Below are 23325 nucleotides of genomic sequence, written 5' to 3' on the forward strand. Positions count from 1 at the left end.
AAATAAAAAGAAAGAAAAAGGCAGATTTCATCCTGAACCAACTAATAAGATTCACACGTGTTCTTTTAGAGGCCAGTGGGCTCTAATATCACAGAGAGGCAGAACTCCCATCAGCAGGCACCAGCATCACCAGAACTGCTTGTATTTACTGTTTGTGCATTTACCGGCTTGTGGCTGGGAGCAGAGATTCTAGTCAGGTGTCTGATCCAACTGTCTGCCAATCAGACTCTCTGGAGAGCATTGCCCTGAGCTGAGAGTAAATAACACACACACACACACACACACACAAACGCACACTCACTCACACACACACACACAAACATGCACTCAAACACACACACACACACACACACACACAGACACACACACAAACATGCACTCACACACAATCACACACGCAAGCACGCACACACACACACACACACGCAAGCACACTCACACATGCACACACACACACACACATGCAAGCATGCACACTTTCACATGCACACACACACACACAAACACACATTCACACACAAGCACGCACACACACACGCAAGCATGCACACACCACACACACACACACACACACACACACACACACATCAGAAAGCATGTCTGTATTTACAGGGACTTTATTCAACATCTTTATCAGAGCTCATTATCCACTGAAAATGTGTTGCTTTTGTCTTGGTCTCTTTTTCACAGACTCTGACCTGCATTTCACATTTTATGTCTTCTCTTGTACATTTACTGCATCCATCCTGCACCCTCTACAGCCATAATTCTCACAAACCTAAAAAGAGATACAGACTGTAAAGTACAAGAAGAATCTGTACAGATGGATTCTGAAGTGACATAACTGGAGAACCCTTAAACAGAGCAATAATATGGAGACGCTTTTTTATTTTTAAACATTTTTTACCTCATTTGATCCAGTGGCAGTAACAAGTGTAAGTCCTTCTGGGTTATATTGTGTGTGTTCTACAGAAAAATTTTGATTGGCTGCATATCTCACATACTCATGCAAGGTCAGACCTCGAAAATGTTGCGTCATGCTCTATGGAACAAAACAAAAAGGGGAACTCTCCTTATGGTGAATGAACATAAAGGCAGAAATAACCTTTTTCAAACTTTTCAAATGAAAGCTGGAAAAGGTGACTGAAGAGTGAACTTCCTCATGGCAGAGCAGGATAACTCCTCCAGGTGGAACAGGATAACTCCTCCAGGCAAGCAGGATTGGTCTGCCAGGTGGAACAGGATAAGTAAGGAAAGAAGCTATACTTATCGTATATAATACATTTGTTAGACCATGCTTGTGTGCTGTGTGCAGTTCAAGAGTCTGTACTACTAGCAAGATATAGAGGCTCTGGAAAAGGTTCAAAGAAGGGCAACCAAATTGATTCCTGGAATAAAAGATACAAAACTATGAGGAAAGACTTAAGATGCTTAATCTCTTCAAGATTAGGAAAAGGAGACTTATGGGTGGTTTCATTGAGGCTTTTAAATTCATAAAGGGGATTAACAAAGTGTACTACAAGAGATTCTTCAGGTTGAGTTCTATTAGTAGAACAAGGGGACATAAATGTAAATTTTCTGAAGTTAATTCCGTCCAGACATTAGGATGATTATTTTTTTATGCAGAGAGTAGTCAAAGTGTGAAACATCTTTTCAGGCCATGTGCTGTAGAAGAGACAGAAACTCTGGGGATTTTCAAGACCAGGCTTGATACAGTGTTAGATACTAGATATCTAGTATGCATGTAATCAGAGCACTCGACAGTATTTAGTTAGGAAAATGATGAGCATTCTTGGGCAGAATGGCTTGTTCTCGTCATTTTCTTATGTTATATTATGTTATGTTATGTCATGTTAAGTAAACTTAACACAGTCTTCCTACTACACTTTCTGTTCTGCTTAAAATAGTAATACATACTGTGATTCTGTCATTGTGGTAGAAATTTAATTACCATGGAATCCTTTAATAATGTATTGCCAATTCAAAGTGCAAAACTGTGAATAAATTGAGCAGATTGTGTAGAGTATTGTGGGGTACATGGCTTCTTAGACATGTGGTCAGTGTTTTATGTAACTTTAACCTAGGCAGTATTGCTTTAAACGGACCGGAAAAGTATCGCCTGAGCACAAACTGTGAGTTGGGAATATTGAGAACTTTCAAAGGTGACCGTAGACAAGCAGGCTTGTTCCGTCAACACAGTCAAACCTTACTTGCTTTTCTTTACAACAGAAACTAAATGTGTCTTGAGACTTGAGTTTTTCATTTTTTGTCAGAACCAGCACAAAACTAAACTGGCATTGAAAATGAATTATGTTTAACTGATATTATTGTAAATATGCAAAACTGACATTATTAATTGTAAATATGAGTGTTTGTGGGAGTATACTGTGGATGTATTCAAATTTCTTTATATTATTTTTGTATTATTTAACATAACTATGCTGACTATAACTTGAAAATAGCTTATTCAAACTATCAACATATGGACCACTATGAATGGGTCATACAGAATTACTTCACAAGCACGATATAAACATTCATAAATGTGCCTATGAGGAAAGACTCTCGTGTGTTGTGCTACATCCCTATCAATTTCATACCTGACATCACCACGGCATTCTGATTTACTATTATATTTTTTCATGGATGATGGACAGACAGAGCAAGGGGGACAGATGGAATGTCTTTATGAATGTTCAATTGACAGGCAAGGCATATTTGATCATTTTTAATTACTTGTTTTTAAAGGTGTGGTGTAGGCAACACATAGAATATAAAAAATAGTTCCTAGTATGGTAGTTTGCCAAAATACCGTGTGATTCGAAGTTCGCGTATAGTCGTGCATGTCTGAAATTGTCCATTAGGGGGCAGCAGCTTAATCATACTATCGGTCCTGTTTCACATAGCTAAATGACCAGTTTGATCACGCATTATTTCAAGTGTAACTGGTTCCCAGATATTTCTGTGGCTTAATTGGTTTCAGTTGTGGTAAGTAGGGGACGAGGCCATTCGCTTTACAGCCTGAAATCTAGACGTGAGTAGACAGAATATGTGAAATTGTGTTTGCCTTGAGCCTTCAAAAACACTTCACCAGATTGGTCTGTCAAAACGGTTTAACTTCAGCTATCAAACTTCGGTGTTGCCTACGTGTTGTGAACAGCTTCAAATCTATCTGTTTAGTTTCACTTCGGGTAGTGGACTGCTTGAGGCCACGTTTGTTTAATTTTTTAAACAAATGCCAGTATCACCGGACGATGTAATACGCAGAATGTAGTTTTGCGAGCAGTTCATTTTACACTGATAGCCTATTCATACAAAATTTGCGCAAACCTGCGTGATATGTGTCCATGTCCCGTCGCCTGAACTGCACCTGACCCGCAATGTTCACGCGGCACCGTACATGTGTAATCAGATGACATTTATGAATAGCCTACAGTTGCCATCATGACATAAAAGCAAAAGAATAATCTAATTTAAATTGTAAGTGGTTTTTGGAAGTCTTGGTCTGATTAATTCTCCCAGTAGCGGGACAAACAGGGTCCCATGCGCTGAAAATGAGTTTGTTTCGGGAAAACAGAGTTTGGAACCTACAGCCTACCGTAAAATATTTCACCAGTTGTAGCCTGAGATATGACCTTCAAAATTTACAAGGAATTTTCCAGGAAAAGGTGTTTCTGAATGCGGGATCAACATCTACAAATGACGTAGTCCCAAATTACGGCACTGTCTCTGCACTAAGATGAACTACCAGAGTTTATTTAACACTATGTAAATTAAGTTATAAAATCTCCATATATAACACAATAGAACGCACTTTTTCCGTAGAGTTGACGTGGTCAGCTGCTTGATCTTGAAGAACTTGAACAATGGTAACAACATCGATATATAACAGCCAGCCACCATAATTCCATCACTGTACAGCAACACTGACTGGGTGCAAAAGCAACACGTAGCAGTTAAGGACAGAACGAAATAAATTATACAGACAGTACACAACCAGTAATTGTGTGAGAGTAATGGTATGTATGTATGTATTTATGTGTAGTTTAAATAGAATAGTGGAATACTGTTTGGTTGTGCACTATTGGATATACAGATTATTCGAAAATAATATTCACTCTCTCCCCTTTCATGTAATATTGCTTTGTCAGACAATAAGTTTTTTTAAACACACTGCTTAAAATCATTTGTAATCGGGTAAGGGATGGTGACCATGAGGTACTGTGAGGGATTGATCAAGGGACCAGTGAAATATATTGTTTGGGATTTAGCATACCAATTATACTGTGAACACTGAGTTAACACTTCCCCTGGTGCCAAGTTCATGGTAACTGTCAAATGAACCAATCATTCGCAGGCAAGAGCAGACAGGCAGGCAGGCAGTTAGGCAGTTAGGCAGGCAGGCAGGCAGGCAGACACAGACAGACAGACAGACAGACAGACAGATAGATAGATAGATAGATAGATAGATAGATAGATAGATAGATAGATAGATAGATAGATAGATAGATAGATAGACAGATCACGTCGTGCCTTCACTTACTTTGAAACTAAATGTCGCAATTGAGCGACTCCAAGTAGGCTGCTTCTTTGTCATTTTGTAAACCTTTACAAAAACTGCTGCCGGCTGGGAATTTCGCTCTGATTGGCCGGGTAGCTTGTCACTCTTGGGCAGCCCAAGTCTGGCGCTGACGTAATACTGTCTGCCTGGAAGCACCGCCCCCACGGGATCCGAGCCCACTTGGACTTGAATGAGGCGGGCGCAGAAGCCCGTCAGACAGACGGATACAAAGTAGCACAAGCTGTCTGTTAATAAACAGCGGGGATACTGGAGCACGGAGGGCCGGCAGACGTCCCGGGCTGGGGGGGACGAAGGCAACTGAGACCCGTTACAGACCCCTGACTACCACCCGTAGAAGCGTACCGAAGGAGGAAAAACAGCGCTGCAATTTTTTTTATTAGATTGCAACCTCAGCGAGAAAAAAGAGAAGGGGCAGTTGGACCGATCCTCGAGCCGTTTCCTCGTAGATTTCCACATTTAAATGTTAAACTTCATGGGTCTAATAAACGGTACAGCGGCCATCCAGACCAATGTATCCTGTACATGTAACTGCAAACGCTCCACTTCATTCCAGAGTATGGAGATCAGTAAGTACTTTTTTGTTTCTATCATAGCAGGGGTAGCCAACTCATACTTTCCCCCTGAATGTATCTTGCCAGCAAACTTGACTTCGGTTTCCACTGCGCCTTTTATTTTCCAGCTAACAAGTCTGCCTAGTTTGTGCCTCTAGCTAGCGGGCTAGGTTCTGGGAAACGGTCTGCCGATTTAGCTCATTTTAAAAGGGTTTTCTTTTGCGTTTTTGAACTACCATATATAGTTTAATGGCGACTTTTTCGTTAGTTTCTGAACAGTATTTGTGAACTGGAACGCGTAGTAGACAGTCGAATGTGCTCTTGGCACTGGATATTACCTAAGTGTCGTCATAACAAAGATGACTCCGATACGAGGTTATATCGCAGGTTTAAATATCTCATGCAGAAGATTAGGATATCTCATATACAGAAGATTAGGGTATCTCATACGGAAGATTAAGTATCCATCCAATTTGGCTTCAGACTTTTAATAGGCTAGACTTCAGACGCAGAATTAACTCAAGCGTCTTGCTGTAAATGTAATAGTTTTGTTTCTCGTCTGTGTCTAGATAGTTTTATAATATTAAATAACTTTAAACCCGGTACTTTGTTTTATTTGCCTGTTTGTTTATTTATTCAATTATTTAATTTTTTTATGTAAGAATTTATTATTGGGGGAGGGAGTCATTTAAAAGTTAGAAGTGGTAGGCTACGTTGTATAATTTCTTAACCCCGTGTTGCCCAACCCGACGTGTCTGTTGTAAATTTATTTTTCAGTTTTGTGACTCAACAGATGATTAAATGTCAATTACTTTTCTTTGGTCGTTTCGGGTTTGTCAGTGATTATCAACGTTAGGAAATGGCAGGTCTGCCTGGACGTCATATTGTGTTCTACCTGTTACACTGGGGCTGCCGTTTTAAATGCAAGGTCAAACCACTGCTTTCATTTTTCCATTCTTTTCTTACAGTAATTTTGAATATTTGAATTTTCTATTTGCATATGTTTTGGATAGACTGAGGACAGAAATGACGCGACATAATATTCGTGAACGATGATCACGACAATAGGAAGTTTGTGGTTATGCGTCAGAATAATGTGTCCTGTCGTGTATTACTACTTGAAGCGTTTTCGGAAAGGAACAGTTTTCTGAAACACGGAGTTTTAATTTATGAAAACTTGAATGGTGAATGGTTTTGCCAAAATGTTTATCAGTAGCCTTCATCAGTAGCCTAATTTATTTATTTTTATAGAATATTCATTACACTTTAGGAAGCTAGGCTTTACCATAATGAACTAAAGACGGGTCCTTTAGTGAATAAACTTGAATTAATTGACTGCATCCTGTGCAACGTTATCTAGTTCATAGTATAATATGGCCTTATAGTGTAATACGGTGTGTAGTGTGTTATTTTGTAATATAGTGAATAGCACAATATAGTGTCATCTCGGTTGTTTTCTGGTCAAAGGAAAGCAAGGGGAAAATGGATCCACGATTTTGTGTGTGTCTGTGTGTGTGTGTGTGTGTGTGTGTGAGTGTGAGAGAGAGACTGTTTGTGTGTTTTGTCTTGTAAGATTCCTGTTTTGGCCGGAACAAGTAGAACAAATGTGTTTGGTGACGGATTTATTGTCCAGACTGCAGCTTTGCGCAGTCTGGATTTGGAGAGACGAGCGGAGCTGAATTTGCTTGAAGGACACTGTAATTCTGCTAATCTTTGCCCACAATCGCTGAGCTGTGTTTTGACTGTGTTCTGATGGCGGGGGATAAAATGAGTTGCTCCATTGGTTGATGAGCATGGTTTCCCACAGGAGACGCTGGCGCTTGATATCTCAGAGAAAGATCTGGACATGTTAAATTCCACAAAGCAGCCCACTCACTGCACGTCTATCTCTTCTTAAACACACTCAGTGCAGGGTGCAGTTTCCTCTCCTCCCTAACCTTAAAACACTGGAAAAATGTAAATATTTGTCTGTGTGTGCATGTGTGTGTGTGTGTGCATGTGCATGTGCGTGCGTGCGTGTGTGTGTGTCTGCGTGTGTGTTTGTGTGAGTCTGTGTGTGTGTGTGTGTGTGTTTCACAAATTTTGAAACTCATACAGAGCACCTTGCACTTACGCTGCAGTGGTTGGGGTCTGCCCTAAAATACTCACTGCCCCGTCCCCACCATTCTTGAATGGAGACCCCTGAGAACTCCCCTCCCCTTATTATATACCATGCCTTTGTTGTGTGTGTGTGTGTGTGTGTGTGTGTGTGTGAGAGAGAGAGAGAGAGAGACAGACAGAACGAAAGAGAGAGAGAGAAAGAGACAGAGCAAGAGAGACAGTGAAACAGACATAGAGAGTGAGAGAGAGAATGAAAGAGAAAGAGACAGAGAGACAGACAGAGAGATGGAGAGACAGACAGCCAGAGGCAGGGTGTTTTAGTGTAGAGTACATAATTCCATTTTGGACAATAAAACTGTGTATCCCTCAGTTCCAAAAAAAAAAAAAGCCCAATTTTGCGAGTCATTGTTGGTGTTCAGCAGGCATTCAGTAATAAATGACAGAAGACAAATAAATGAAATGATCTGGGTGCTTTCCAGGAGATGGGATGGATGTTTTCACATTGCTGAGATTTGTTATTTGTTGTCTTGTTGGTAGCCTGCCTGTAGTCTGCTTTTAAAATCCAATTTATCTGGCGAAGTTGAGCATTAATGGAGAGCAACCTAGTCTTCCTTAATCTGCTGATGTTCTGGCACCTAGCAAATTAGCTAGCGGTATCTCAAACTGCTTAAAATGGGATCGCTTGAAATTACCTGAAGAAATGCCTGAGCTAAAAACCAAGCAGCCAACCGAATGCCCTCGCTGGGCACCCAGTGGCCCAGGGGGCTGTCTGTCCATCTGTGGTTAGCTTGGCTGTGCTATTATTTGAGAATGCTGACTGTCTGTAGCATGCTAAATGGTACCATCATTTAAAAGCCGCTGGCGTATTTAACAGATAAAATACAGGAGAGTCATGACCTTGGCTCTTTTGGTCAGTCGGTTGTGTTAATGTGAGTCAACATTACTTCCAGAATTTGGAGAAAGTGTGTGACGAATTGCTGTTAAAAATAACTGAAATGCGCACTTGCTTTGATTTATATTCTGTGAAGGCTGTGAGGCAGGCTGGCCAAGCGCGCGTTGTGTGAGAATATATTTGTGATTTCGGAGTTAAGTGGAAGACGCCTCTCTTTCTCGCTCTGATGGGCGCATGTTCCAGTCGTCTGTGCTTTCATTATCGCTGTCAGTGGGAGCTGCACAGAGAATGCACAGCCAGCTGTTTCACTGGAGCTGCAGTTCAGTAGGACTGTTTCAGTAGGGCTACCTTTCAGTAGAGCTGTGTTTAAGTAGGGCTGCCTTTCAGTAGAGCTGTGTTTCAGTAGGGCTGCATTTCAGTTGGACTGCATTTCAGTAGGGCTGCAGTTCAGTAGGACTGTTTCATTAGGGCTGCCTTACTGTTTTAGTAGGGCTGTGTTTTAGTTGGGCTATGTTTCATTAGAGCAGTGTTTGATTAGGGTTGCATTTCAGTAGGGCTGTGTTTTAGTTGGGCTGTTTAACTAGAGCTGCATTTCAGTAGGGCTGCAGTTCATTAGGGCTGCATTTCAGTAGGGCTGTGTGTCAGTAGAGCAGTATTTCAGTCGGGCTGTGTTTCAGTAGAGCAGTGTTTCAGTAGGGCTGTATTGTATTAGAGCAGTATTTCTGTAGTGCTGTGTTTCAGTAGAGCAGTATTTCAGTAGGACTGTGTTTCAGTAGGGCTGCAGTTCAGTACGACTGTTTCATTAGGGCTGCATTTCAGTAGGGCTGCATTTCAGTATAGCTGTGTTTCAGTAGGGCAGGGTTTCAGTAGAACAGTGTTTCAGTAGAGCAGTATTTCAGTCCCGAGGCCTGTTGTCTGAAGGGAAACCAGATGTGACAGCACACACACACACACGCTTCAGCCCCTTCCTGTCTGTCTCCCAGATTTTTTATTTTTTCAGCCTCGCAGTACACACTGTACTATTGGCACAAAAGGTTTTGTGAGCTGATTATTTTAGTTGGGAAAAGTAAGTTGTTTTTGATCTGAGCTTGAAATTACTCCACGTGTGTTGGCTGAGGAGGGCTGTTTGATAGCATGTGTGCAGTCTTGAGACAGCAATGCCATATGTATCACTTTCTGTATGTGTCTATATGGTATATAATCTGTATGGTATATATCAAGTTCTGTGCAAATGTGCATAATCGCTTTTAAAATAGCAGTGAAAGATTCAGCTGGAAAACAAGCCTGTGTTTTTGTCTCATGTGTTTGTTTGTTTGTTTATTTATTCGTTTGTTTGTTTTTTTGGCTTGGGTGTTGTTGGTAAGTATGTTTGCATTGTTCATTGGGTTTTGGAGTGGTATTTCTCCGTGAGAGAGAGGGATTGTGGGGTTCCCCCCTTTTAAACCCCGCCTCTTTCTCTGCCCTGTACGCTGTTGTGTTTGGTGGGGTAACTCTTCTCTACCCCTCTTAAGAAGCAGAGTGATGGTTTGTGTTATCGGCATGCCGGCATGCCACTGGCTCGCCCAATGAGAGGCTAGGCCACCCAGACGAGCTCAGCTTGTGTAGCCCCTCCCCTTTAAAAAGACAGGAACCCAATCTGCTCCTAATTACAGGGAAGCACGTGTGTGTGTCTTGGAGGGGGGAGACAGTGGTGCGTGTGTGAGAGAGAGAGAGAGAGAGAGGGAGAGATAGACAGTGGTGTGTGTGTGTTTGTGTGTGTGTGTGTGCTTGCGTGAGAGACAGTGGTGTGTGTGTGTGTGTGAGAGAGAGTGAGAGAGAGACAGTAGTGTGTGTGTGAGTGTGAGAGAGAGAGAGACAGTGGTGTGTGTGTGTGTGTGTGTGTGAGTGTGAGAGAGAGAGATAGACGGCATGTGTGAGTGTGAGAGAGAGAGAGACAGTGGTGTGTGTGTGTGTGAGTGTGAGAGAGAGACAGCAGTGTGTGTGTGAGTGTCAGAGAGAGAGGGACCATGATGTGTGTGTGCGTACATGTGTGTGAGTTGTTGTTTGTGTGTGGTGCTGTGCTGTGTAATTTGCCAGTCTGGGCTGGAGGAAGGGGGACTGTCATGGCGTGTTGGTGATCTGACCGTCCGGCTCTGTGTTCAGCGGGGCGGCTGTGGCTCAGGCCAGCTCTGTGTTCGGCGGGGCGGCTGTGGCTCAGGCCAGCTCATTGTGCCGGAGCTGAATTTGGGTTAATTACAGGCTGCCTCTTTACTCACCGTCCCGACGAACCATGACATCATCGCTAACAGTCACCCCGCAGTCACTGGGGAAAAATGCAGGCTCCCTTGTCGGACTCAGCCACTGCGCTCGGCCATTTGCGGTGGAAAGGGTGTGAAAGTGGGTGGGGCTAGGTGGGTGGATGTGAACGTCGGCGGGTCTGTGCGAGTGGATGTGAAAGTGGGCGGGGCTCGGCGGAAGGATGTGAACATGAGCGGGGCTGGGCGGGTGGATGTGGAAGTGGGCGGGGTGGACGTGAATGTGGGCATTCATATTGTGTGTGTGTAAGTAAATGTTAATAATAAATAATGAAGGTGGGTGGGTGTGGCCTGTGGAGCAGGGAGCAGGAACTGCAGCAGAGATTGGCAGGGATACGGAGCTGAAACTGCAGGGCTTTATCTGACGTTCCATCGGCAAGCATGCGGGCACACGTCTGTGTCTGCTCTGGCCCGGAACGCGCGCTGCAGTCCTGTTTCATTCCCCCTCTGCAGGTCTGTCTGTCCCGCCCGTTCCCTCTGAAATCCCCGTGGAGCCACCCCTCTCTGTCCCAAACACCCCTGGGGGAGTGTTAGCGTGTGCAGAGGAGTGTTAGAGTGTGCAGAGGAGTGTTATAGTGTGCAGAGGAGTGTTATAGTGTGCAGAGGAGTGTTAGCGTGCGCAGAGGAGTGTTAGCGTGTGCGCAGAGGAGTGTTAGAGTGTGCAGAGGAGTGTTAGAGTGCGCAGAGGAGTGTTAGCGTGTGCAGAGGAGTGTTAGTGTGTGCAAAGGAGTGTTATAGTGTGCAGAGGAGTGTTAGCGTGTGCAGAGGAGTGTTAGAGTGTGCAGAGGAGTGTTAGAGTGTGCAGAGGAGTGTTAGTGTGCGCAGAGGAGTGTTAGAGTGTGCAGAGGAGTGTTAGCGTGTGCAGAGGAGTGTTAGCATGTGCAGAGGAGTGTTAGAGTGTGCAGAGGAGTGTTAGCGTGTGCAGAGGAGTGTTAGCGTGTGCAGAGGAGTGTTAGAGTGTGCAGAGGAGTGTTAGAGTGTGCAGAGGAGTGTTAGCGTGTGCAGAGGAGTGTTAGCGTGTGCAGAGGAGTGTTAGAGTGTGCAGAGGAGTGTTAGCATGTGCAGAGGAGTGTTAGCGTGTGCAGAGGAGTGTTAGAGTGTGCAGGGGAGTGTTAGCGTGTGCAGAGGAGTGTTAGCGTGTGCAGAGGAGTGTTAGCGTGTGCAGAGGAGTGTTAGAGTGTGCAGAGGAGTGTTAGAGTGTGCAGAGGAGTGTTAGAGTGTGCAGAGGAGTGTTAGCGTGTGCAGAGGAGTGTTAGAGTGTGCAGAGGAGTGTTAGCGTGTGCAGAGGAGTGTTAGCGTGTGCAGAGGAGTGTTAGCGTGTGCAGGGGAGTGTTAGCATGTGCAGAGGAGTGTTAGCATGTGCAGACGGAGTGTTAGAGTGTGCAGAGGAGTGTTAGAGTGTGCAGAGGAGTGTTAGCGTGCGCAGAGGAGTGTTAGAGTGCGCAGAGGAGTGTTAGAGTGCGCAGGGGAGTGTTAGCATGTGCAGAGGAGTGTTAGCATGTGCAGAGGAGTGTTAGAGTGTGCAGAGGAGTGTTAGAGTGTGCAGAGGAGTGTTAGCGTGTGCAGAGGAGTGTTAGCCTGTGCAGAGGAGTGTTAGCATGTGCAGAGGAGTGTTAGAGTGTGCAGAAGAGTGTTAGCATGTGCAGAGGAGTGTTAGAGTGTGCAGAGGAGTGTTAGCATGTGCAGAGGAGTGTTAGCATGTGTATGTGTTTCTGTGTGTGTGTGTGTCTGTGTGTATGCGTGTGATAAGCACTGCTGGAGCCTCAGAAGCCCTGGCAGTCCCAGCCTGCGGCCCTCCGTTTTAACATCCTCCATTTTGGTTCTCTCTTTTCCGCGTTCGCGTACCGGCGCGCTAACCGCGTAGGCTCCGGCGGCCGGCCCGCCGCGCGGCAGCAGCTGTTCCGCGGGGCCCGCGTGCGAGCCCGGACTTTATTTAGCAGCGCGCGGGGGACCTGGCAGCCCCCGCTTGGACGCCGTTCAAAATGTTAAGGCTGCCGCTCTCTGGCTGAGGATTACCGCGGCGGAGCTTCCCCCCGGTAGCACTGTGTACGGGGCTCTCTGTGCTGCTCTCCCACACCCGGCCCCCTTCTCCGGGCCCTGCGGGGGGAGGGGACGCAGCAACGGGCACAGGGAGGGATGGACGCGGAGTGTGTTACTGTACAGACAGACGGACATGGCCCAGAGTGTGTTACTCTACAGACAGACGGACATGGGCCAGAGTGTGTTACTCTACAGACAGACGGACATGGGCCAGAGTGTGTTATTCTACAGACAGACGGACATGGTGTAGAGCGTGTTACTGTACAGACAGACGGACATGGTGTAGAGCGTGTTACTGTACAGACAGACGGACATGGTGTAGAGTGTGTTACTGTACAGACAGACGGACATGGGCCAGAGTGTGTTACTGTACAGACAGACGGACATGGGCCAGAGCGTGTTACTGTACAGACAGACGGACATGGGCCAGAGCGTGTTACTGTACAGACAGACGGACATGGCCCAGAGCGTGTTGCTGTACAGACAGACGGACATGGGCCAGAGTGTGTTACTGTACAGACAGATGGACATGGGCCAGAGCGTGTTAAGGGTGGAGAGCCCTGACAAAGATTTGTCTTTGATGTGCTATCTACTGTCTGTGATCGTTCCAAACAATGCCCCGAGATTGCCTGTGATTGTTTTGAAACTTTTTTTGTTGACAGAATGTTCTGGATAAAAACTGAGAAGAGAAATGTGTACAGGAGCCGCGCTCTTGTGTTTGTAGCCTTTAGTTTCCTCCTGTGTCTCTGAGCTGCAAACCCTCATCTTCAGACTGTCAGAATGTGACTCAGTGTAGTCCTCTTTAACCCCTGAGTCCTGCCCTGTCTGTGACTCTGTGTAGTCCTCTTTAACTCCTGAGTCCTGCCTTGTCTGTGACTCTGTGTAGTCCTCTTTACCTCCTGAGTCCTGCCCTGTTTGTGACCTTTGTTCCTCTTTCCTCCTGAGTCCTGCCCTGTCTGTGACTCTGTGTAGTCCTCTTTAACTCCTGAGTCCTGCCTTGTCTGTGACTCTGTGTAGTCCTCTTTACCTCCTGAGTCCTGCCCTGTTTGTGACTCTGTGTAGTCCTCTTTACCTCCTGAGTCCTGCCCTGTCTGTGACTCTGTGTAGTCCTCTTTACCTCCTGAGTCCTACCCTGTCTGTGACTCTGTGTAGTCCTCTTTAACTCCTGAGTCCTACCCTGTCTGTGACTCTGTGTAGTCCTCTTTAACTCCTGAGTCCTGCCCTGTCTGTGACTCAGTGTAGTCCTCTTTACCTCCTGAGTCCTGCCCTTTCTGTGACTTGTGAGCCCCCCAGAAAATCTGCCTGAGAGTCCCCCAGTGAGTCCCCCAGTGAGTCCCCCAGTGAGGTCCCTGTGAGTCCCCCAGTGAGTCCCCCAGTGAGTTCCCAGTGAGTTCCCAGTGAGTCCCCCAGTGAGTCCCCCAGTGAGTCCCCAGTGAGTCCCCAGTGAGTCCCCCAGTGAGTCCCCCAGTGAGTCCCCCAGTGAGTCCCCATTGTGTCCCCCAGTGAGTCCCCCAGTGAGTCCCCATTGTGTCCTCCAGCGAGCTCCCTGCTCTCCCCAGGCTTTGAGGGTCTGGTCCTCCTGACTCACAGTCACTCCTGGACAGTCCATTTCCTGAATAATCAGGCGATGTTGATTGTTAGACCGTAAATGCCTCTGACACAGAGGCCGTGGGCGTGTCATAAGCACACGCCCATCGCAGGCTTCTACGCTCTCTGACGGCTGATAGCGGGGCTTCCGCATTAAAGCCAGAAGCTAGTGGCCCCCAGAGGCATTTAGGGTCTGAAAATCAGTTTAGTGATCAATCAGGAAAAGCATCCCTGAGCGGGCATTTTACCCAGACTCTCCTGGGCCTGCCCAACACTGCCCAACACTGCGTGTTACAGAAGCAGGGTATTTGGATGTGGCTTGCTTGCACTCTCTCCCTCTCTCCTCTCTCTTTCCCTCTTCTTCTCTCTCTCTCCCTCTCCCTCTCTCTCTGTCTCTCTCCACCTCTCCCCTTCTCTCTCCCTCTCCCTCTCTCTCTCTCCCTCTCCACCTCTCCCCTTCTCTCTCCCTCTCTCCTCTCTCTTTCCCTCTTCTTCCCTCTCTCTCTCCCTCTCCCTCTCTCTCTCTCTCTCTCTCTCTCTCTCTCCCTCTCCCTCTCTCTCTCTCTCTCCATCTCTCCCCTTCTCTCTCCCTCTCTCTCTCTCTCTCTCCCTATCCCTCTCTCTCTCTCTCTCTCCATATGCTCTGCGCTGACTCTGGTGTTTGGCAGATGGAGGTGGGCTTCCCAGGAGACGGGGTTTGTTTTTTTTTTGCGTTGTGGGCAGTCCGGCCCCTGGCGCGGCCGTACGGATTTGCCGTCGAACCCCGCGGCCGGAGCGTGTTCGTTCGCCCGTTCGCTTGTTCTTCCGAGGCTTAACGAGCTACGTTGCCGTTTGACTTTGCATTTGGTCGCGTTTGCCGTTTTGACAGGTGTGCGTAGGCCCGAACTGCGGCCTAGCCGTTTCTCGACGTGGCAGTCCGGTTCAACATGCAAACGCCAAGCCTGTATCTCAGGCCTACGGAGGCCCGTGTCTCAAACGAAACGCCGCCGCCTCGCCGACCTACTTCCTTAGAAGTGAGCTCCCTCCGAAGGTGGCATCCTAACGGGGAAGGAACCACAAAAAGGCAACGAGGGCGGGATGACGTCACAGAAAAGCAATGTGATTACTGGCAAGTTCGCTGGCTAGTTCATGGAAAGCTCACTGAGTCTTAAAAACATTGCATACATGTTTCCAGTGTATTACATAATTAAAATGTATTTTTAAAAATATAACTACTGTGAATTATCGAGTTCGCTGTGCTCTACGCTGTTTTCAGCCGCCAATATTTTAGCGAAAGTGGGAAGCCTGAGGTAGTCGCAAAGACGCATGGGATATCCTTCCCGGTGAAGGATACACTGGATGCTGCCTTCAAATTTAACAGAGATAAGGAAGCTTAAGGAAGGGTGCATTTATGATGACTTTGGTTTGGGGCATGCCTATGAAGGACAAGTGTACAAAATTGCGAAAAAGGTGAAAATCCTGCCTTCGAATGCTGCCTTTATGATGGCTCTCTACTGTTCGCGACTCAGCCACGATTAATTAATGCTTGAGAAACAGAGGGGAGATTCTTCTGGAATATTCTCAGTACTTGGGTGTGTCATAAGCACACACACATCTAGAGCTTTCGACAGCTAATAGCAGGAGACGACGTTCGGTAATAAAAGTAAATACTAGTAGTTCCCGGAGATATTTAGTGTGGAAATCGGTGTGTAACACTTGGGTGGAGCCATAGCCTCTCAGTCTTGGGAGAGTGGGAGAAGGTCTAGGAGCTGCTTACTAAAACCCAGATCGGGAAAAAACTGCCACAGCAAGCCAGACCAGTCCAATCCAGATTAAATTTTTAAAAAACTGAAGCACAGAATGTACGGTCCACATCGAAACAACAGCTAACAGCTAATGGCGGGTTTTATAACAACAAATTGTTTGAGTGGATTTGTCCTGGCTGACTGTGGACTGAAGATTTGACTCCTTGGATCTCGGAGCTGTCAGCAGACGTTCTAAACCCGGGAAGATCAGGGTGAAAGAGCTTGCTTTGTTTAAAATCTGATAAAGCCGTCCGGTCTGTCCTCGGACTGAGTTCTTGCACAGGTTAATTTCAGGAACAAGCAGGAAGTGCAGAGTGTCCCGACCAAATCCCCGTCAAAATTTCCTCCTAAATCTCCCTCACATTCCTGTTTCGGCTGTGGCTGCGAATTAACTAAATATCTGCGCTACACGTCGTCCTGAAGATAAACTCAGGCACCGAGCTTTCGCACAGGAAGTTGTGTTTGCACTTCTTCCTTGGAGCCGTATAGCTCGCACTTTGGGAGCCCAGAGGGGAAAGTGCAGATGGAGAACTTGTAATGCATTGCCTGTGAAATAGTGCACGTGGACCAAAAAGCCTACTGCTGCAAACGTGTTCTCAGAAACGGCTCTGCGTCTCTCCCAGTTTCGCTCCAGTCACCTGCTAGTTCTCCCTCTCGCCCAGTTGTACTGCTGTAAGTAAAAGCTGATCATTTAAAATATACAGTATGCTCTGTGGCAGGGGATCAGTGCTGGTAACTGGGGAGCAGTTCTACTAACTGGGGATTGTGTGTTTAGTGTGTGCGTACATGTGTGTGTGTGTGTGTGTGTGTGCGCCACTAGCAGCTGATTGAATGTTAGAGGAGTACAGACAGGAAGCCGTAGCAGCTGCCTGCGTGTACAGACAGGAAGAGGAAGGAGAAAGCAGCCAGTCGCCAAACTGAGAGATCAAAACAAACACGAGCCTGCCAGCCTCTGTCTCAGCACACAGAACATACACCGACTTTCAGCCCTGCTCCAGAAATATCATTTCAAATGTGTTCCCTGTTAATGTTTCTTCCCTGATGTGGTCGGGGGTGGGGGTGGGGTGGGGTGGGGTGGGTTGGGTGGGGGGTCTGTTGTGTGTCTGCATATCAGATCATGGGTTTGGGGGGAGGGGCGGGGAGATTCGTGCCGACCGGCCCAGTCTGGGTTTTTAACCCGTGCAGTTTTTATTTATTTTATTATAATTTTTAACATTTTATTTATTTTTTATTTTTTGCAGTTTTAATGAGCATCTTTCGGGAGGACAAATATCATTCATAACCTTTTTATTAATTCATTGACTAAAGCTCTCTCTTAGCGGAAAGGTTTAGTTCAGGTTTCCATAGCAGTTAGCCGTTTGTCATTTTGTTCATTCGTTTAAATGGCTGTGGGGTTTGGTGAAGGAGTACGTACACACTGGGCTGTGTGTTTAAATAGGCCATATTTCTGTCTGTCTGGGGTGGGGGGGACGGACGGGCGGGGGGGTGGCCATTGTCTGGCGAGAGGGGCACACATACAGGCAGCAGCTACGACCAAAGTCACGTCCCGCACCACCTCCATTGTCTTAAGAATTCAGATGTATGCAAATAAAGTTTTTTGCATGAGAAACCCGCTTTTGCGCGGGGTCTGCGGGGCGGTGGGGGTCGGCGAGGTTTTCCCAGCGACTCTGCTGCGTGTGAGCGCCGAAGGTCAGGGGTTAAAGGTCGGGGGGGTTGGGGGGGGTCAAAGGGAGGTGGCTCATTGTCGGCGCGGCTGGGTGGGTCGGGGGGGGGGGTGCGGGGTGCGGGGAAAGCTTTGTTCCTCCCGTTTAACTCTACCCCCCCGTCTGTCAGACACACCACCATCTCATCAGACTGCCGATTGTTGTCTGCCTTTAAGTCAGACTGTCCCCTTTGCCGAAAAGCCAAGGCCCCCGCCCCCCTTGGGACAGATTTTAATTAATGTTTTGTCTGTGTTTTTGCTCCTTCGCCAAATGGCTTTTTCTTATTTTTTTGGGAACCAATCTTTCCCACTACAATACAGTGTGTGAAAGTGAATGTTAATGTTCCTCTGACCACTCGGGAGGGTAATAATAATAATAATTACAATAGTAACAGTAATGGTGATGATAATAACAATTATTACTGTTATTATTATAGACATTACATTACAGGCATTTAGCAGACGCTCTTATCCAGAGCGACTTACATTGTATCCAGTTATACAGCTGGATATATTCTGGAGCAATGCAGGTTAAGCACCTTGCTCAAGGGTACAACGGCAGTGCCCTTACCCGGGAAACCGCACCTGCGACCTTTAGGTTACAAGACCGCCTCCTTAGCCGTCACACTACGCTGCCGCCCGTACGCATAGCCGTGAGTGAGCCTCCCTCCCCCTTTACGAGAACCGTACCCCCAGGAAACAGCCCTGTGGTGACACCGCACGCTTTTTCCTGGAAGGTGAGTCACGGTCGGCTGATGACCGCCTGCACCTCTGTCTCGTAATCAGCGCTGGGCTTAGCGGCCTCTCCCAGGGGCCGTGAGATGATCACACTCTGTACCACCGGTCTGCCTGGTCTGCCTGGTCTGGACCTGTGCTGGCCTGGGTCTGGCCTGGGGTCTGGCTGGTCGGTCTGGCTGGTGCTGGGTCTGCCCGTGGTGGCTGGCTGCTGGGGTGGTCTGGTGGTTGGTCTGGCCTGTGGCTGCTGGGCTGCCTGGGTCTGGCCTGCTGCTGGGTCTGGCCCTGCTGGCTGGTTGAGCCTGTGCTGGCTGGTGGCTAGGTCTGTCTGGCTGCCTGTGACGACCTGTGGTTTCTGCCTCATATTTCCATGCATGTGAGAGGGGCATTTTGGCTTTTAGCCACACTGTCATCACAGTCACGTCCATGGCTTGTATTTCCTTTTTATGATTTTGGATTTTGGGGCGATGGCTGGGTCCAGGCAGGGTCTGTACGACGCAGCTTCTTCAGCTGGATTACAGAGGACCTGGTTGCTCCCTGGGGTGCATAAACCTTTCAGTATTTCTTTGTATCCCTTTCCTAAACTTTGCCTTCTTCAACTTCGTCCCTGGCTTGCTGAGAACTCCTGGTTTTTCGTTTTTGTATCTTTCCTTCAGATTCACTATCTTACCTATGAGCCTTCCAAAGGCGGGTGTTTTTATCCCGAAGACATCACTTTGAAAGTGACGAGGTGATCGTGTTCATGGCCGTTGGAGAGCCCGGACAGCTCGGTCTGTGACTCGTTAAGGTGACCTGCGTAAGTGCACAGGGCTGATAATCAGCATACGTCACCTCCATTTCGATTTTTTTGATGTTCCGTCTACAAAGTTTTTTTTTGTTTGTTTTGTTTGCGGGTGTGCGGAGGAGGTCGCATTTATCGTGAGCGTTAGCGCCACAGTGGAAACGTCACGCGCGAGATTTTGAAAAGCGCCCAAATGAGTGCTTTTCTCGAGGGCGCCGCGCTTCTCCATTTGCGTCCGCGAGAAGGAGTCCGCGGACAAGGCCAGACCTTTGCAGCCGAAACGAAGAACCGCGGGCGAAGTGGGCGTTTTGTTTCGCTTTTTCGGGACGCTTCGGTTCGAAACCCGAACGAAACGTCGAATCGAACGTGGGGGGGGGGGGGGTCAAGGACAGCGGCTCCGGCTGCTTTGCTTTGCCGAGAGGGCGAATACACTTTCGGCAAAATCTGCCCCTTGCGCTCTGTTTTCATAACCGAAGTGCGCTGTTTTTTACGCCAGCCTCACACTCAGATTGGCTTTTGGCTGGATTCGTTCGCTCCCGCCTGGGTTTCGGTCGGCTTTCGTTTGGCTTTCGTTTGGCTTTTGTCGAACGAGCGCCCGTGAGTTCTCGGAGAAAGGGTTTCCGATGTGGGTTTCGGGATGCGGTGCGGACGCTGTCTTTCCCACTCGCGGACCCCGCGCGGATCTGCGTTTATGTCGTTATCCCGCCGCGCAGGTGCTCTGTCAGCGCGGCGGATGGAGCTGGGGGCGGAGCGGGCCGTCCAGGTTAAGACGGCTCGTACCCGGGCTTCGGCGCGCTTTCACGTGAGTCACGCGCAGCTCGCGTTTAGAGACGCGGCGTTAGCGTCCGCGCCCCGCCCCGGCGAAGGGCCGCGTTTCCGTAACCCGGGTAACCTGGCGAAAGCGGCGGCTCCTCCGCTCCCCCGTCTCAGCGCCCGCGAGAGGGACAGCGCCGTCTGCGCTCGGCCCCGCGGACCGACGCCGCGTTTCTGTTAGGAGGGCTGGCTCCTGCTCAATCTGCGTGGGCCTAAGAGTCGCTACAGAGAGAGAGAGAGGGAGAGAGAGAGAGAGAGACTGAGAGAGTGAGAGAGACTGAGAGAGAGACAGAGTGAGAGAGAGAGACAGAGATGCACTTCCTCCTTACTTGCACAAAATATTTACAAATTAGAAAAAAATATTTCCAAAAATTATCCCAAATTATAAATAATTTTAATTACAAATCAAAAGAAGAAAAATGTGCAATTCTTTTAGGGGAAGGATCAACAGCCACAATTGCGGCACAGTTCATTTCAGCCTGCCATAACCTGAGGGACAGTGAGTGACCACCCACCCCATATAAACATTGTACATATTTATTGATTTACTCCTGTTGCTGTCAATGCTGTTATTTGTATATATTGTTACATTTACCATTATTATTTTAATATTATTATTATTTTACATATTATATATGTATGCTTTGGCAATAAGTATGTCTGTATTTCATGCCAATAAAGCAACTTAAATAGAAATTGAAATTGACAGAGTGAGAGAGAGAGAGAGAGACAGACAGAGTGAGACAGAGAGAGAGAAAGAGAGAGGGAGAGAGGGAGAGAGGGGGAGACAGAGACAGAGAGAGAGAGACTGAGAGAGTGAGAGTGACTGAGAAAGACAGTGACAGAGAGAAAGAGAGAGATATATAGAGAGAGAGATAGAGAGAGGGCAGGAGGGGGCCGTCAGTGGAGAGGGTGGGTCTGCGCACGTCCGTCGGACCCCACCCTGGGGACCCGGGGGAGTGGCTATTGTTGCCCTCGTCTAGACTGACTGCCGACTCGGGGTCTGGGGGCAGGGGGCAGACAATATGCCGAATACCAATGTGCACAGGGACCCGCAAAAGGAGGGGTCCCCCGAATTCTCCCAGGACTCGCTGACTGGGAGAGGGAGAGGGTCTGCCCTCCCCCTCTACAATGGGGAACAGCTGGGACCGTCACCCTCAGACATGCAACCCCCCACCCACCCCCCCACCAAAGTAAATACATTTGCATAAAACACCCTTCAGAAGGCACTTGGGGAAAAAAAAACAGCCCAGTCATTGTTCATTTAAACCACATTTTTTTAATCAGTTTTACTCTTCACCAACGGTCCAGTCTAATTTTCTGCCTTTTTTTCAGCAATGAAAAAATTGATTAATTCCTTTATTTGGGGAAACGTAAGTTGAGTTCCAACCAATGTAATAGGTGTCCTTAGTCAGCATAACTGCACAGAATATCTGATATCAGAATCGACTCTGCCACAGCTACATTCAATGCTAAGTCGTGGCCCCCCGAGTTAGGAAACTACTTTCCTGTGTTAGAATAGCGTGCTAGGTAGGCGCTAGCGGCGACGGCTTGCGCAGGAATAAACGCGGGCTTGCGGTGAACGTCTCCGGAGGGCCGCCGGGCGGGCCGCGGCTGAGCGGCGAGGCTGAAAAGCGGCACGACGTCGGACCGCGGCGTTCGTTTCCTGTTCAGATGCGCTCGGCTCGTGTTGTTTTAGTCTCGCTGCCATGGGAACGGCGCTCGTGTTTTTTTGTTTTTTTCTCTTCACGCGGCCTGGTTCAGATTCCGTCTCGCGCTTTTCCCCCGCGCTCTGCGTGTTTTTTTGGGGGGTTTTGGGCTTTGATTCCTTCGCCTTGAGTCAGAGCTGAGGCACGGGGAGCTCGGGGCGGTAATCCAGGGAAATAAAAGGTAAGGAGGGGGAGGGGGGGGGATTGGGAGGAGAAGTCTCCCTTCCGCTGAATTTCGGCCGGGCCCCGTCAGCTCCGTCCACAGCTGCAAGCCATCATGTGGGAGGGGTACACATGACGCCTCCCAAATAACCTATATGGACTACGGTCAGAGCTTGGAGCCGTTGGCTGCTCTGACACATTGGTATACACGGTAAAGCCTGTATTACACGTGAGGTGCGTACATGCATAAGAGTGTTCTAAGTGCGTGTGTGTGGAATCTGATGGGAGAAGGCTGCTCTGGGGGAGGGGGGGGTCTGTCTGGAGTCTCCCTCCTGCATGGGGAGTAGATCCAGCCACACACCATACTGACACATCATTCCAGACGGTGAGGGCGTTGCTGTGATGGTGGTGGTGCGACTTTCCTATTGCACATTGGGTCCTGTGCATTGTGTTGTAGTTCCGTGCGTTATGTTGAGGTTGCCACTTTGGTTTAGCTTGGTGTAGTCCCTGTGTTGTTGAGGTTGCACCTGTCTGTGTTTGAGGTACCTTGACAGTTCTGTTGTGGCCCTGCGTTGTGTTGGAGGTGCCGGCGGTGGTGGAGTTGCCCTGTGGTTTGTTGCGGGTTGCCTGTGGGTGTTGGCGGGTTCCTGGGTTTATGTTGTGATGCCTTGTGTTTGCTTGTGTGAGTTCCCTATGTGTTTGAGGGTTGCCCTGCGTTGTTGAGTTCTGTGGTTGTGTTGAGGGTTGCCCTGTGCGGTTTGTGTTGCGAGGGTTGCCCTGTGCGGTTTGTGTTGTGAGGGTTGCCCTGTGCGGTTTATGTTGTGAGGGTTGCCCTGTGTGGTTTGTGCTTGTGTTGTGAGGGTTGCCCTGTGTGGTTTGTTTTGTTGTGAGGGTTGCCCTGTGCGGTTTGTGTTGTGAGGGTTGCCCTGTGCAGTTTGTGTTGTGAGGGTTGCCCTGCGTTGTGTTGGAGGTTGCCTGTGCGTTGTGTTGTGAGGGTTGCCCTGTGTGGTTTGTGTTGTGAGGGTTGCCCTGTGCGGTTTGTGTTGTGAGGGTTGCCCTGTGCGGTTTGTGTTGTGAGGGTTGCCCTGTGTGGTTTGTGTTGTGAGGGTTGCCCTGTGCGGTTTGTGTTGTGATGAGGGCAACCCCTACAGACAGCGGGGATCTCCATTTGTGTGGGGTTCAGCCCATGATCTGGAGAGGGGGGCATTAGCCATGCAAGCAGCACGGAAGGTTATTTCGGGGTTACTCTTCAGTCACCTGCAGGGGTGCATAACTCAAATGTGTGCTCCATATATGCAGTCAGTGTACCGCTAAAATGCCAAGAACCCTGCAGCGTTGTACCAACGGACTGTCTTTGTCACGCCAGCGTGATTTCTGCCCACGCTCGGCCCTCTGGGATAGCGCTTGCCTCCTCTCCGGCCTGTTTTCAACCCCCTCCCCCACCCCCCCCCCCTCGAGCGCGCCGCTCACCACATCACTCAGCGAAGCCGCCGTTTTCCCAGGCTCCCCCCCCCCCCCGTCTCCGTTCGGTGGGGTTTTTTTGTTGTTCCCGTCGCAGCCATAACCGAACCCGGCGTTCCTGGCCGGGACGGA

The 23325-nt window shown here is 48.2% G+C and overlaps 1 protein-coding gene and 1 long non-coding RNA gene across 2 annotated transcripts in view; one reads left to right on the top strand and one right to left on the bottom strand.

Annotated features, from left to right (window-relative positions):
* Positions 1-605: 605 nt before the first annotated feature.
* Positions 606-4652, bottom strand: LOC135237854 (uncharacterized). The gene is made up of 3 exons (XR_010324945.1): positions 4544-4652; positions 1106-1226; positions 606-778 (listed from the first exon to the last, which is right to left on the bottom strand). It is a non-coding gene; the product is annotated as an uncharacterized LOC135237854 (long non-coding RNA).
* The window catches only part of pmepa1 (prostate transmembrane protein, androgen induced 1), a 31804-nt gene continuing 13090 nt past the window's right edge, over positions 4612-23325 (top strand). The window contains exon 1 of the mRNA XM_064305376.1: positions 4612-5148. Within this exon, the coding sequence (XP_064161446.1) occupies positions 5043-5148 (106 nt within the window). The 5' untranslated portion in view covers positions 4612-5042. The remainder of the gene's footprint in view (positions 5149-23325) is intronic.

Source organism: Anguilla rostrata, chromosome 13 (genome assembly GCF_018555375.3).
Source record: "Anguilla rostrata isolate EN2019 chromosome 13, ASM1855537v3, whole genome shotgun sequence".
In the NCBI taxonomy this organism is placed as follows: Eukaryota; Metazoa; Chordata; class Actinopteri; order Anguilliformes; family Anguillidae; genus Anguilla; species Anguilla rostrata.